Source organism: Lepidochelys olivacea, assembly GCF_965140295.1.
Source record: "Lepidochelys olivacea isolate rLepOli2 genome assembly, chromosome: 4".
Classification (NCBI taxonomy): domain Eukaryota; kingdom Metazoa; phylum Chordata; order Testudines; family Cheloniidae; genus Lepidochelys; species Lepidochelys olivacea.
In genome coordinates, this window is record NC_140414.1 from 116,021,471 (window position 1) to 116,036,211 (window position 14,741).

The window sequence follows — 14,741 nt, forward strand, 5'->3', positions numbered from 1 at the left end:
ATTTCTTATAGAACTTTATGAACAGTAAGAGTAATAAGTAGCAGAGTAAACTTCTAAGGAAACCCTTGGGTGCTGCAAGAAGTATTTTTGTGTCTTGTCTTTGAGTAAAATGCCCCAGAATGGGACAATTGGGAACCATGTTGTTGATAATTCCATCTTCCTGATGAAAAGTAAAATCGAGGCATACCCTACTCACTTGTGTTCACTGAAGATTCCTTGGTACTAGGGTGTTCACTTGAGTATGTTGGCTAAATCTAAACAGGGTGATGTTTTTATTTGTTGTGTAGCAAAATTCTTTCTGTAGATTTGAATGACTGTGTTACTGTTCATTTCCCTTTACAGACACTTTTGTGTAGCGGTGCTGACACAGATAAGTAATGGCTTGGAGAAACCAAAAATGCAGATTCCTGAAACCCAAACACATGCTTCTCAGAGTCCCGTTATAAAATGTGAGAGTTTTTAGGAATAGACTGGATCTGCTGTTTGATACAGTCATGTTTTATTATGCCACTGGAAGAATACAAAAGTCCTGCTTCTCAGGAACTTATCATGTGATCCTTAGCCATATTCAGCACCCTTACCTTCCACTGAAGTCAGTGATTGCTCAGCACCTTTGACAGTCAGACCCTTAATGATCAAACTGACATTGATTTCCATGCAAGAAGGACGAGGCCCTAGAAGTCCTTTTGCTGAAGTAATTCCTGTGCACAATCTTCATACTGCAAACCACTGTAAATAAAATTTGATTTTTGTAAAAATGTATAACTTAGGCTTAGACCTTGCATGGCAAGTTCCAGCAAATTTTCACAGGCCATTTATCGAGGAAAATTAGGGTTTGTAATGGAAGTGCCTACAAACTCCTGAATACTGAATGGCGGAGTTAACTGTTTCTTGTATTGTAAGAATGTAAGATTTAATTTTCAAATGCAAATTAAAAGATTTGAATTGTATTGGGGAGAAAAAAGCCTTTAATTTTTAATTGAGAATATTCTAATCTTCAGTGTGCCATGCATAATTATTGTCATAAACAAGAGTAGCATATGATTGCACTAACTGGATATAATGGCATCTGTAAATAAGTGATCTAAGTAGAACAGTTCTTTGCTTCTTAGCATGATAAATCTTTCTGCATACAATGAGAACTGGAAAGTTTGACATGAGCATCTTCAATATGTAAAGTTAGTAGAGAATAGAGGATACAGACAGGAGAACAGTGGAGCAGGCTACAGTGAAGATATAAACAGCTTATGAGAATCAATTTTTGATGTCCCATACCATTTCTGTCCTGCATCACTGACATCATATTTGAATCAAATCACAATGTCTAGAAAAAGTCTTTGTCTCCATCATGATAATAATGGATTCTAAAATACTGGAGTTATATTTTGGAATATAATTCCTTTCCTAAAAAAAAAAAAACTACTGATGCAGTAACTCTTTATTCTAGGTGTATTATCACCTTAGATATCTCGCACAACTGGGTACTCCTAGCATCACACAATTTAAAAGGCCAAAATCATCCTTCATTTACTTCTATGCAAGCCCAATGACTGTAAAGGTATAGACCCAATGAACCAAATCCTAGGCCCAACTGCAACTGTAGCCGGTAGCCCTCAGAAACTGCAGAACTTGATTTGGCATTATGCTCAACAACTTGCAATTTGCTCTATTTTAAGCAAATTAGTTGTTATGCTCAGACTCTTTGCAATCATCCTCATCTTTGTTATGGAAATGCGGTTTGCAGAGACACTGCAGATTCCAGCATACAGTAGTCCATCTTGATCTGAACAGAGGCTGCTCGGAATGAGATGTATCATTGTATCCTGAAAGCCTTAGTCTGTGTGTGCCTCATTTCAATATTTCAGATGTTGGTGGCCACACAGTACATGGTATCTTTTGGCTGGATTTGGGCTTGGAACCTGCCTTTCAGCTTCCCTTGCTATAAGTCTTCCCTCCAAGGCATCACCAAAAGAGTTATGTCTGATGTTACAAAACCTTTTTTTTTTTTTAAATATCTCTTTGAGGCAGCAATTCTGGAAATGACCCCAAAAGCCAGACAGCAATAACCAGATGCAAAAAGAGAGGAATCTTGGGAACTAGAGCTGGATAAACAGTTTATTTTCAAGCAATTATCTAATGAAGGTCACCCTTGTGAATCATTCTGGACAGGATTGTCATTTTGAAAGGATTTTAATTTCTGTGAATTAATTCTTTAACTATAGGTAGTCACTAAAGACTTCAGACATTGTCACCTAAATCACATCATGACTGGATGACTGAAACGTTTAAGCAGAGGAATAATGATGAGCAGTGAATAATGAATACTCTTGTTTGCTCACAAATATCCTTATTTCCGTGATAATGCTGGGCAGTTTATATGAAGAACGGCCATTCCCCTAAGTACAGTGAATGCAAATTTGTCCATGCAAATGTTCCAGAACAGTGGAGAAAAGAGGGCATGAGCATAGCTGGAATGATCAGCTGTTTGAAATGTGAACTAATGTTGTGAACGCTGTTATTACAGCTCTGTCTAAGGTTACCATAGCAGCTGAGCACCTCATAATCTTCAATGTATAATATCCCTGTGAAGTATTCTCATTTTGCATATGGGTTTCTGAAGCACAGAAAGACTAAGTGACTTGCCTGAGGCACAGAAAGGTCTGCAGTGAAGCAGAGAATGTAACCCTCATTTCCCAAGATCTCAGCTAGTGCCTTACCCACTGGACCATCCTTCCTCTGGTGGACACCAAACATTTCCAAAACTATTCACATTTTTGAAGCATGTTTTTCTTTTTCTTTCCTTCTCCCAAATTCTTCTTTAAAAGTTAGATCTTCTGTTCTAGTGCCAGCAGAAGGCTTTTCTGCCGGAAGGCTTGGGCAACACAGTGCAATTACATTAAGCGGTACAGCTGACTTTACAGTCATCTTGTGTGTGTTTATGTATTACAGGGGATGGGCTGTTTTTTAAACTGGGTTTCATTTTTATTGTTTGGTTGAAATCAACCTCCTAATGTCAGTTTTCAGCCTGGCAACTGGAAGTCACTGTTGTAGCAAATGTCAGAACAAAAAATGGCCTGGCAGTGAGAGCTTCCTAAAGTGTAACAATACTAAAGTAATGTGTTTAAAAATGTTTGATCATGGGGAAAAATAGATTTATTAAAATTTCCCACTAATACTGTAAGGGCCTTCTGAAACAACGATGTCTCTGCATTTTGTGCTTTCTATGAGCTAAGAATTGTTATGTATGTTTGTTTTTTGGCTCAGATTACGTATCTATAGAGGGATCAACTATTACACTAGAACAAGGTAGTGAATTTAATAAATTTGTCCCTAGAGCACTACAGAAATAACACTCTGCTGTGATTATTTCAAAATATTGTGAAACAATTTTTTTAAATATGTCTGTTGCTGGGATCAGAGGCATGAAGCAACAATACAACTCTCAGCACAGTATTTGTCATGTAAAGGCCTTTTCTGCAACTTCATTGAACTTTTTACTGTAAAATTGTAACTCAAACAAGTTAATCAAACGGTTATCTGCCAGTTCTCACTCCTTGTAATCTCAAGATCTACTGGAAGCCTTGAAGGTCTACAAGTGCTCAAGTTGGCAAACCCCCAACTAGCTTCCCACCCATGTAAAGACAGGATTACCCAGGAGGCTACCTTATACCTATATACAGTGGTGAGGTCTACCTCAGTTATGAAACGCCAACACGTACATGCTCCAGCCCAAAGCTGAAAACCCCCATTCATTAACTAATCAATGGGTTAGAAGATTCCTGTAACTAGATCCTGGTGACAATGCTACTTTGTGAAACTTGAGTTATTTTTGCTATCATAAAATCATAAGCATTAGAGACAGAAAAAGACCTATTAGGGAGGTCATGCATAACCTTGCAGGATTCTTTCTTGCTGTGCATTATTATTATTTAAAATATTTATATAGTCCCAGCATACTCATCAGGATTGGGTCCTCATTGTATGAGGTGCTGTCCAACCATAGAAGTAGACACAATCCCTGCCCCGAGGAGCTCACAATGTCATCTTTCCTCAATGCTGTAAATGCCTTTTTCGTAAAGAGTCTAATTTAATATTTCTATTTATGCAATGAGCAGGTATTTGTGTCACATATATTCTTGTTGAGCTTTCTTTCTGTTCTGTAGACAGCGTAGAAGATGAAATGGAAATAGCCACTGTGCGGCATCGGCCTGAAGCTCTTGAACTGCTGGAAGCACAGAGCAAATTCACAAAGAAGGAACTTCAGATCCTGTATAGAGGATTCAAGAATGTAAGCACTTTCTTTCTGACTTTATTGTCACCTTAAGTAGCACACAACCCACAACAAAATCAGAAAAGGTATATGAATGGAATGCATAATGAAAGTGTTTGTGGGTTTAAATAACAAGATATTATGTACATGGTCAATTTAGTAAAATAAAAAAATACTGGTTTGCCATAAACAAGATAAACTTATGCATACATTGAACATCTTGACTGTTCAATTTGTAAGAGGCTTTTATTGTTTATGGTTAAGTATTGATAGATATGCTCTAGATATACAAAAGCTTGCTTAATGAGAAATAAGTCCATGCCAAACTCTGGATAGGAAAACATCAGAATTTTGTGGACGTTCTGATCCAAATTTGGCTCCGGCACCAAGTTATGGTTCTTATCTCTACAATAGACTAAATCACAAACCTAAATCTGAACGTCTTCAAACTGTGTGAAAGTCTGGAAATGGGTTTGGATCTAAACTGTGCACCTTAAGCCCATCTCAAAGTTTAATAGATGTACTGATCTAGAGACAAAAATGGAAAAAAGTGTGGTTAGACCATAGACTCATATTCTTGTTCTCCTAACTCTGCCATTGATTTGCAGTGTTGTTTTTGGCAAGTTATTTAACGTCTGTTTTCATCGGTTTACTTAGCAAGATGATAATATCTACCTCACAGAAGTAATGTAAAGCTTAATTATTTAATGTATGTGAATCATTTTGAGATTCTTACATGAGCCACTATGTAAGTGCAAACTTCTATTATTGTTCCTAAATAGTAAATTGTTGTAAACCGTAGTATGAAACGGGTAGTGGCTGTAACTCTGATGAACAATTTTTTGTGTTTCTTTGTGAATTTCAAATAGGTTTCTTTTACATTCACTGGATTACATAAACTATCCTCCTACTAGCTATTTTAACATGCACAAATGAGTCACTTTTAACCAAAGACATAAGGCTTGTTTCTCCACTATCTTCTTTCACCTTATTTTATCATTTAAACCTGGTTTATCCTTTACAAAAGTGGTTATAAAACAACATCAAATCAAAATGGTAATATTTTGCACAAACTAAATCAGAGGGAGTTACATGTGCATCTGAAAGCAGTTATTGTCCCACAGTTATTTCTGAATCAAAACCCTTGAGTGTCTACCAGAAAGCATCAAGAGGTGTGTTTTTGTTTTGGTTTTTTTTGTTGGTTTTTTATTTTGGATTATTTTATTAATGCTTTTATATGGCATTATATGCAATTAACATTGAGCCAAGATGGTTGATTTTGAATGAGCTTGAATAATATGAATTGGAGTTGTTCACCAGTGAGCAATTTCCAGTCACTGAGCTGAGTCCTGTGTTTAGATGAATGCAAAAATATATGCAGCCTTCTTTTATGACCCTTTTAATTTAGTTTTTCTTTTGACCTTCACTTGGCATTTACTGTAAAAATGAAATATAAGAAGTTAGATGTAGTACCACTAAGAGCATACTGATAGCACAATGACAAAATGTAGTATAATTTTTTTTTAATGGCAGGCACTTGGAAGAAACAGTAAACTTAGATTTTTTAGCTTTCATATAATCTGTAATGAAAGAAGTCTAGCTGAAATTTCTTCTTAAACAAAATTTTCACTGAAAAATCCAAATACAGATAAAATACAGTCAGACCCTGTACAGGGCATCCTGATTGAATATCATGTCTGACACCAGTGGGTATCTGACATTGGTATTGTAGTGCTCTACAAGCTTGCTCTTACAAGCTTTCCAACTTCTTTAGATAACTAAAAAACATTTCCTTGTTCTTCACAGTATTCTCTAGCTATTGCAAATCCTGAGGTAATGTTCTCTATCTGAGGCAGTGGTTCCCAAACTTGTCCAGCCGCTTGGGCAGGAAAAGCCCCTGGTGGGCCGGGCCGGTTTGTTTACCTGCCATGTCTGCAGGTATGGCCGATCGCAGTTCGCTGCTCCAGGCCAATGGGGGCTGCGGTAAGTGGCGACCAGTACGTCCCTCAGCCCGCGCCACTTACCGCAGCCCCCATTGGCCTGGAGCAGCAAACCACGGCCACTGGGAGCCGCAATCGGCTGAACCTGCGGACGCGGCAGGTAAACAAACTGGCGCAGCCCACCAGGGGCTTTTCCCGCACAAGCGGCGGAACAAGTTTGGGAACCACTGATCTAAGGCATAATTGGAAAGGTTTTAAGAACTGTAAGGTGAGCAAATTGAGGCTTCCTGTATGTTACCAAAAGAGCACTTTCTAGCTTTTTTTTTTTTTAGTCTTTTTGGATCTGAATATTTTTCTTGAATGTAAACATGTATGTAGAAAGTGTTGGTTATAAGGAAATATTATGAGCTTTTTCAGTAAAGCCTAAAATGGGAGTTCCATCCCTTATACTTATTTTCCTCTTTTACATTCCAAGATGCATCATATGTTTTTATCATGGTAATACAGCCTTCCTCAGATGTTTCATTCCCTTATCGTCCATGATAATCCCAAGAGATGCAAGTTTTGAATATCTGGAGTTAATGAGCATGAGCTGCAGTTTTTCTTTATTCAGTTTATCGTGGTAAACTGATCAGTTGTCTCCAAAACTGCTGCAATGGATGTTTCAATCTTACAGACTGTTAGGAAAGTAACATCTGCCACAGCAACAGAAGCTAGCCCAAGCCACAGAATTCAGAACTGGATTCTTTCCAAAGTTCACAGTTGAATCTGGGGTTTCGTTTTTATATATTGCAGTGATAAATTCTAGCTGCAAAGTTTGGTGCTAGGGCCAAAGATCCCCAACTTTCTTGAAGCATGAGTGGGTCAAATGCACCTCTACTACACAGATATCTCACATGTACTGAGCCACAAATATTAGTCTGTCTATTCTATCATCCTTACACATTTTATCAAATGGAATTCAAGCAGCCTTAGCAGGTACAGGACACCAATGTTGTAGTCAGAATGCTTTCTACAGATTTGACTCTGGATGTTTTTGCCCCTGTGCTGATTGGCTGTTTGTTCCAACTACATCCCACACAGTCGTTGTCTCACTCCACCTGCCCTCCATGCTCTCCTCCTTTCTTGTCTCCCTCTTCTTCCCTGCCCAATCCCCCTTACCTAACTCCCTTCCTTTGTCTCTCCCTTTACCAAATCTCCTCCCAACAAAACTACACTCTCAAACTCACACACACAAATGTGGCGCTAACATGATTTTTGTGAACCATCACGCTGGTTCTTTTCATTTTCCCCACGCCTTGTCTGTTGTGTATACTCAGGGTTTGTCTGATTGGGAAAGTTATATTGGTATAATTATGTGAATTTAAATTCACAACTTAGCTTATACCAATGTAACCCCCCTCCCCAGTGGAGACTCTTAATCTTATAAAAAGGAGATGGTTCCTTTTTCAGATTAACTTATGTTGCTTGTGGACCCTACATAGAGAGGAGGTAAGTCAATTTACTTAACAATTCTGTGCTACAGAGTCCCTCTTTCTGACTTAAAGTATTTGCAGAGACCATGAATTCTTATCCTGGCAAGAGCTTGATTTACTATAGGAACCTTCTAAATACAAAAAGTTGAAATTGTAATAGGATTTACTGTCTTTTTCTTAGGAATCCAGTACCAGCCTTTACCATAAGACAATTATGCACACACACAATTAATAATTTCAAATTCCTTTTTATGAGTAACATTCTAAAGATAAACTATTACAGCACAGCAGTTACAGTGTTCCCTAGTGAGACTAACATTACTGACTAGAGATTTCTTGTTTTTCTTTAACATGAAGAATGTATCACGGTGCCTAGTCCCTTACAAAATAAATACCGGGACTGGGACTTCTGATAATCCGCGATCTTCTGCTTCCTCATAGGCCCACCCTAGGTATTATAGTGAGAGTTAAATAAAACATTTAGTTGTACCACATAAACAACGTCAAATAAGAGAATAAAAAACTTGGTGATCGTGTGTGAGCCCACAGCTAGTTATCTTGAGTTCAATGATGTAATAATACACCTCACAAAGACATTTGGCCTCCGATCTGCAAGTCTTCCTTTATACTGTTTTCCCAATGTCAATCCCACTGACTTCTGTAAAATTATAGGAAGCTGTATTGAGATCCAACCCTAGGATGACCATATTTCCCAAAAGGGAAAATGGGACACTGCATGGGGCTGGCCTGAGCCCTTACCCCCAAACCCCCTTTCCCATGCGGGGCTGGTGTCACTGCTCTCCCAAGCTCTGCCTGTCATCCTCCTCCTCCCTCTGCCCCCCACCTCCCGTGGCGAGGCTGGGACTGGCATCGCTGCTTGCTCGCACTCTGCCTCCCCCCACTCCTGTGCAAGGCTGGGGCTGGCATTACTGCTCGCTCGAGCCCTACTTGCCTCTCCCCCGCCCCCACCTCCTCCACGGGGCTGGCATCACCACTGGGCCCCCCCTGCATGTTCCTCCACACATCACTTTTTTGATGAAGTTGGGCATTTGTCCCATTTGCTCTTGCCAACTTAATCAGTTCTCTCTTGTATTTCTGTTTATCCGAATGACACAGGAGGGAATACATCATTGGGTCCCAATCATTAAAGGAATAAAAAGTGATATCCTGTATAATTATGCCCAGTGTATGCCTGCAAGCTACTTCCATAGTTCTGCTTGAGTGTAGATGAGAAAGATGTTATCTGAATCAAGTGTTTTTGTAATGTGCATGACATTTAAGAGGTTTGAGCAATTTGTTGTTGTTTAATTAAAAACTAAGTAAGCCTTCAAAGACATTTTAATCAATTGGATTTCCTTATGCAAGCAAATTACATTGGGCGGTACGATGATCGGCCAAGTTGACATTCTCACCATCACAGCACCCATCACAGAATAGTTCATGCGGTAGAAGCAGAAAGTCAAGGAATGAGTCTTTGAGTTTATGTGGCTGCTTGGATTGCTTTAGAGAGGGTTACCCTGATAGAACATCACCTCTGCTGCAATGCTCGGGAGAGAGAAATAGAGGCTGATTGTAGAAAAGGAGCTAGAAGCACTCATTTAGCTTTATGGGGATGGGTTGTTTGGGTCATGGCCATGGCTGCTAGGGCAACACTTAAAGGACGAGAGGCAAGAGATGAAAGGAAATGTTATGTGAGGGGGTGGGAGATGATCCTTCAGATGAGCTAACAGCTATGAAAACGATAAGCACTATGGGAGGACTTAGGCTTGTGTTCGGTAATTTAGAAATTGTAAATCTTTCCCATTATTATTTGAAAAATGGGCTTAATGGAAGTCTCAGGCCTCTCCAGGCTCCAAAGATTTTCCCCAGCATTCTGGCTTCACAGTCTTCCTGGAGTGTTGTTGATGAATTGTTGCTCAGCTACCATCACAGTGGGACCCCTCCATTTTCTATTTGGCTTCTTGTCATCCCATTTGTTGTAAATCGAAATTGTGATTGCTGCAATCATTAACCTTTCAAACCAATGGCTCTGTGGCATGCCTAGTACAAATGGCACTTCACAGTGAATTGCCTAGACTATCAAGCATGCACTCAGCATGTGGACTTGCTTTTCCTTTTGTCTATTAAGTCTCTCACAGCTTTAAGCCACTGCACATTTCTATTTAAAAAATACTTAGAGCTGGTCTACACTGGAAACTTACATCTGCATAACTATGTCTCTAAGCAGTGTGACAAATCCACGCCCCTGAGGAGAGAGCTACGCCAGCCAAACCTGGTGTAGACTGCGCTATGGAAGAATTCTTCCATCAACCTAGCTACTGCCTCTTGGGGAGGTCAGATTACTAACAGCAACAGAGGAACCCCTCCCATTGCTGTAGTGAGTGTCTACACCAAAGCATTACAATGGTACAGCTGCAGCTGTGCTGCTATAGCAGCTTAAGTGTAGATATAATCTTAGATGATGCCTTCATCACACAAAGGAGGTTCCTGTGCAAAACTTAAACATGAATGACCCTTTAATTTGGTCTGTTCTCATCGTAAATTCTGTTGTACTAATAAATATATCAGAAAACTAACAGATGTTCAGGGAAATGTGGATGGATTTTTTTTTTTTTTTTTAGATGTGTGTCAGCACTGAAACGCATATGCAGGTTAGGGGCACATACCCCCTCCCCCATCCTTGTACCATGGAAAGTGTGAATTGATTCCTTTGTCTCTGAAACTATCCACCACTAAAAATTTCCTTAGAAGTGAATGGGGACACTTTTATGAATGAGGAAGATTTAAATAGTCACCTTATGTATTTATATTTTCTGATGGGGGGGGGGAGGGGGAATTTAAGACACCTTTCATTCAAAGTGCGCATATTGCTGTTAGTAAGTATATAAATCAAGCACACAGACAATATGTTGAAATTCAACATAGTGTAAATTCTACTGTAATACAAAATATTTAACTTGTACACACCCAAAAAAAAAAGATTCAAAAGCATGTGGATGCGCCCCCCCCCCCATCCTGGTGCAACCTTGCTGATAGCAGTGCCCATTAGAGTGCTCCTGCACCCCACCAACTCCTCTGTAACTCCTCTCCCCAACAACTCTGCTGTAAGACTTGGGGCCTCCAGCCAAGCGTCATAAAAACAGTCCCCAGTTTGTTCCATCTTCATCACACCAGCGCAACCCAAGAACTGAATGTTTATCTGAATGGTCAGAAGGTGAAGCATGAAGTAGAACCAGTCTAAGTGTGACTTTAGACCACACACTGAGTTACTATGACCACCTGAAGAAGACAGCAGAGAAAGTTGACATGCAACAATCTTCTTAGCAAACTGTCAGGTTCGTGATGGGGTACTCGTGCTCCAACTTTACGGACGTCAGCTCTTGCCACCTCATATTTGGTGGCAGAGTACTGTGGTGTGTGATGATCAACTCCAAACTGGTGCAAACTGGTGGATACGCAGTTACATGCCACAATGTGTATCCTCTCCAGCACCCTGTATCTGACTCCACTCCCATGGCTTCCAGTTCTGAGCAATATTGCTCCTCCTCATATCAGACGAGAGGTTGCCAGTAGCAAGTTACTGCAGAAACCCAAGCCTGCTGCTGCACAATGACCTTTTTAAACTACCAGCTGAACGTTTGCCATCACATCGCCCGTTATGGTCTCATTCACCATGCCAGGATGTTAGGGCAGAAAAACTCTGGCGAGAGAAATGGATATCTGTTGTTATCCCTAACCAGTCCCTCATCGCTGACCCCACAATTTGCCCACCTGGTTTTGACCTGCCCTGTCACCAGTGGTTCCTGTTGAACAGGTTCCGGACTGGCCAAGGTCTCTGTGCAGCCAACCAGTATTGGTGGGGCCTTCGTGACTGCCCTTTGTGCACCTGTGGCACAATACAGATGACACGCATTGTCGATGAATGCCTGCTCACTAGGTTCAGCGGTGGACTAGAAGAACTGCATCACACCACTGAAGATGCCATTCCTTGGCTAGACGACTAAGCACATGCTAAATAAATAAATATCAATTTCTCCCCTCAGCATTCGAGCATGTGCTGAAGGTGTGGCTGTAACATTGGTCAATGCTATGGATCCAAGAAATCTGGAGATGTCTAGATCTGTCTGATTGCTACGGTTGGAAGGAACTGAGGTGGCAACATGACTCAAGTGCCTTACTTAAACATTGTTTGTTAGATTACTTAGTGTTAGTGCTCTATTTTAATTTGTGTTAGGCTTTTCTTCAAGTGCTTGCTCATGTCAGTTCCATTTAGGGGCATGCACACTTATGTGCAGGGCTGTTGGAGATTTTTGCCTTAGTGGTGTCTGTCAGGTTGGCAGTGGTACCCTCTGGAATGCCTCGCTCTGGAGTGCAGCGCCTTCCCTACGCCCTCTCCAGTCCTCCTTACTGCCCTGATGGTTGGTCGGAGCACCTTTTCCCCTTGCCTCACAAGTGGACAGCAGTTCTCTATATACAACGCTAACAGCGAGAGTGAGTTTGTTTACAGTAGTTGGTCAGTAAGTAAGTAGATGTTAAGTAGTGTTAGTAAGTTAGTGTCCCAGAAGGGACTTAGCCCTGGGATGGGGCACACCCTGATCCTGGGTTTTAAGACTTGTTCTGCCTACAATAGGCCTATGCACATTAGCGACCCTCATAGCAGCTGTCTAAAGTGCTTGAGGGAGTCGCATGTGAAGAGTCTCATTTGCAAGAACTTTCGTCCTAGAACTCAAAAGGAGTGTGGCATTCGTATAAGGACCATCCTCATGGAGGCTGCACTTCGCCCAGCATCAGAGCCTTCCCTCTCCGACTCTGTGCCCAGCACCTCTGCATCAGTGCAGAGTGTACCGCTGGCATTGGGCTCCACCCGGCACTGCTCCCCTTCACTGGTGCCCAAGAGTGTCTGAAGAAACGAGACTCCCCGGTACTGAGCAAGAAGGGTTAAGGGGCTTTGAGCAAAGGACCCTGTTCAGGCCGCCCACCCACTCCGGAGCCACAAGGGGGTATCTCTCTCCAGCTGGACCCCCCAGCCCTGCTAGGGATCTGCCTCTGACTCCCGGGAGCAGTAGGGGACCCAGGCACTTGGCAGCGATGTAGACATCTGAGACCCTCCTGGCAGCCAAGGATCTGAGACCTCTCCCAGCACCACCAGTGCCACGTATGGCTTTGAATCCAGCTAAGGCTTCCCAGGGGGTAAGCCAGCCATGAGACCTCCTCAGAGGACAGCAGAATGCCGTCAGTCCCCGAAGCAGAGACAGTGTACCCTGTCTCCACAGCCAAGATCCCCAATTCCGCAACCTGGGCTGTCAGATGGCCCAGGTCGCCAGCACCGCACTTGCGGTCACCATTGATGCGGCGTGGATCGCCAACCCCTTGACATAGTCCCCCTGGGGGACTAACATGAAGGGGAAAGGAGAGCTGGCTGTATTTCAAGGAATCCCTGTTGAGGTTACAGGGCCCAACCATCCCGATGTGTCGAAAGAATAGTAAATATGGCAGGTGACCAGCTTAGCTTAACGGTGAAATCCTAGCGGATCTTAAACATAAAAAAGAAGCTTACAAGAAGTGGAAAGTTGGACATATGACCAGGGAAGAGTATAAAAATATTGCTTGGGCATGTAGGAATGAAATCAGGAGGGCCAAATCACACCTTGAGCTGCAGCTAGCAAGAGATGTCAAGAGTAACAAGAAGGGTTTCTTCAGGTATGTTAGCAACAAGAAGAAAGCCAAGGAAAGTGTGGGCCCCTTACTGAATGAGGGAGGCAACCTAGTGACAGAGGATGTGGAAAAAGCTAATGTACTCAATGCTTTTTTTTTTTTTTGCCTCTGTCTTCACTAACAAGGTCAGCTCCCAGACTGCTGCGCTGGGCATCACAAAATGGGGAGTAGATGGCCAGCCCTCTGTGGAGAAAGAGGTGGTTAGGGACTATTTAGAAAAGCTGGACGTGCACAAGTCCATGGGGCCGGACGAGCTGCATCCGAGAGTGCTAAAGGAATTGGCAGCTGTGATTGCAGAGCCATTGGCCATTATCTTTTGAAAACTTGTGGCGAACGGGGGAAGTCCCGGATGACTGGAAAAAGGCTAATGTAGTGCCAATCTTTAAAAAAGGGAAGAAGGAGGATCCTGGAAACTACAGGCCAGTCAGCCTCACCTCAGTCCCCGGAAAAATCATAGAGCAGGTCCTCAAAGAATCAATCCTGAAGCACTTGCATGAGAGGAAAGTGATCAGGAACAGTCAGCATGGATTCACCAAGGGAAGGTCATGCCTGACTAATCTAATCGCCTTTTATGATGAGATTACTGGTTCTGTGGATGAAGGAAAACCAGTGGATGTATTGTTTCTTGACTTTAGCAAAGCTTTTGACAGGGTCTCCCACAGTATTCTTGTCAACAAGTTGAAGTATGGGTTGGATGAATGCACTATAAGGTGGGTAGAAAGTTGGCTAGATTGTCGGGCTCAACGGGTAGTGATCAATGGCTCCATGTCTAGTTGGCAGCCGGTGTCAAGTGGAGTGCCCCAGGGGTCGGTCCTGGAGCCGGTTTTGTTCAATATCTTCATAAATGATCTGGAGGATGGTGTGGATTGCACTCTCAGCAAATTTGCGGATGATACTAAACTGGGAGGAGTGGTAGATACGCTGGAGGGCAGGGATAGGATACAGAGGGATCTAGACAAATTGGAGGATTGGGCCAAAAGAAATCTGATGAGGTTCAATAAGGATAAGTGCAGGGTCCTGCACTTAGGACGGAAGAACCCAATGCACAGCTACAGACTAGGGACCAAATGGCTTGGCAGCAGTTCTGCGGAAAAGGACCTAGGGGTGACAGTGGACGAGAAGCTGGATATGAGTCAGCAGTGTGCCCTTGTTGCCAAGAAGGCCAATGGCATTTTGGGATGTATAAGTAGGGGCATAGCGAGCAGATCGAGGGACGTGATCGTTCCCCTCTATTCGACATTGGTGAGGCCTCATCTGGAGTACTGTGTCCAGTTTTGGGCCCCACACTTCAAGAAGGATGTGGATAAATTGGAGAGAGTCCAGCGAAGGGCAACAAAAATG

The 14,741-nt window shown here is 42.1% G+C and overlaps 1 protein-coding gene across 6 annotated transcripts in view; it reads left to right on the top strand.

The window, feature by feature from the left end:
• Window positions 1-14,741, top strand: part of KCNIP4 (potassium voltage-gated channel interacting protein 4) — a gene marked incomplete at its 5' end in the record, with an annotated part of 476,849 nt that overhangs the window by 362,290 nt on the left and 99,818 nt on the right. For 5 of the 6 annotated variants that reach the window (XM_084627276.1, XM_084627275.1, XM_084627278.1 and 2 more), the window contains one exon: window positions 4,164-4,288. In XM_084627276.1, coding sequence (XP_084483402.1) covers window positions 4,164-4,288 — 125 coding nt within the window. The remainder of the gene's footprint in view (window positions 1-4,163; window positions 4,289-14,741) is intronic. The other variant, XM_084627273.1, reaches the window with a different exon arrangement.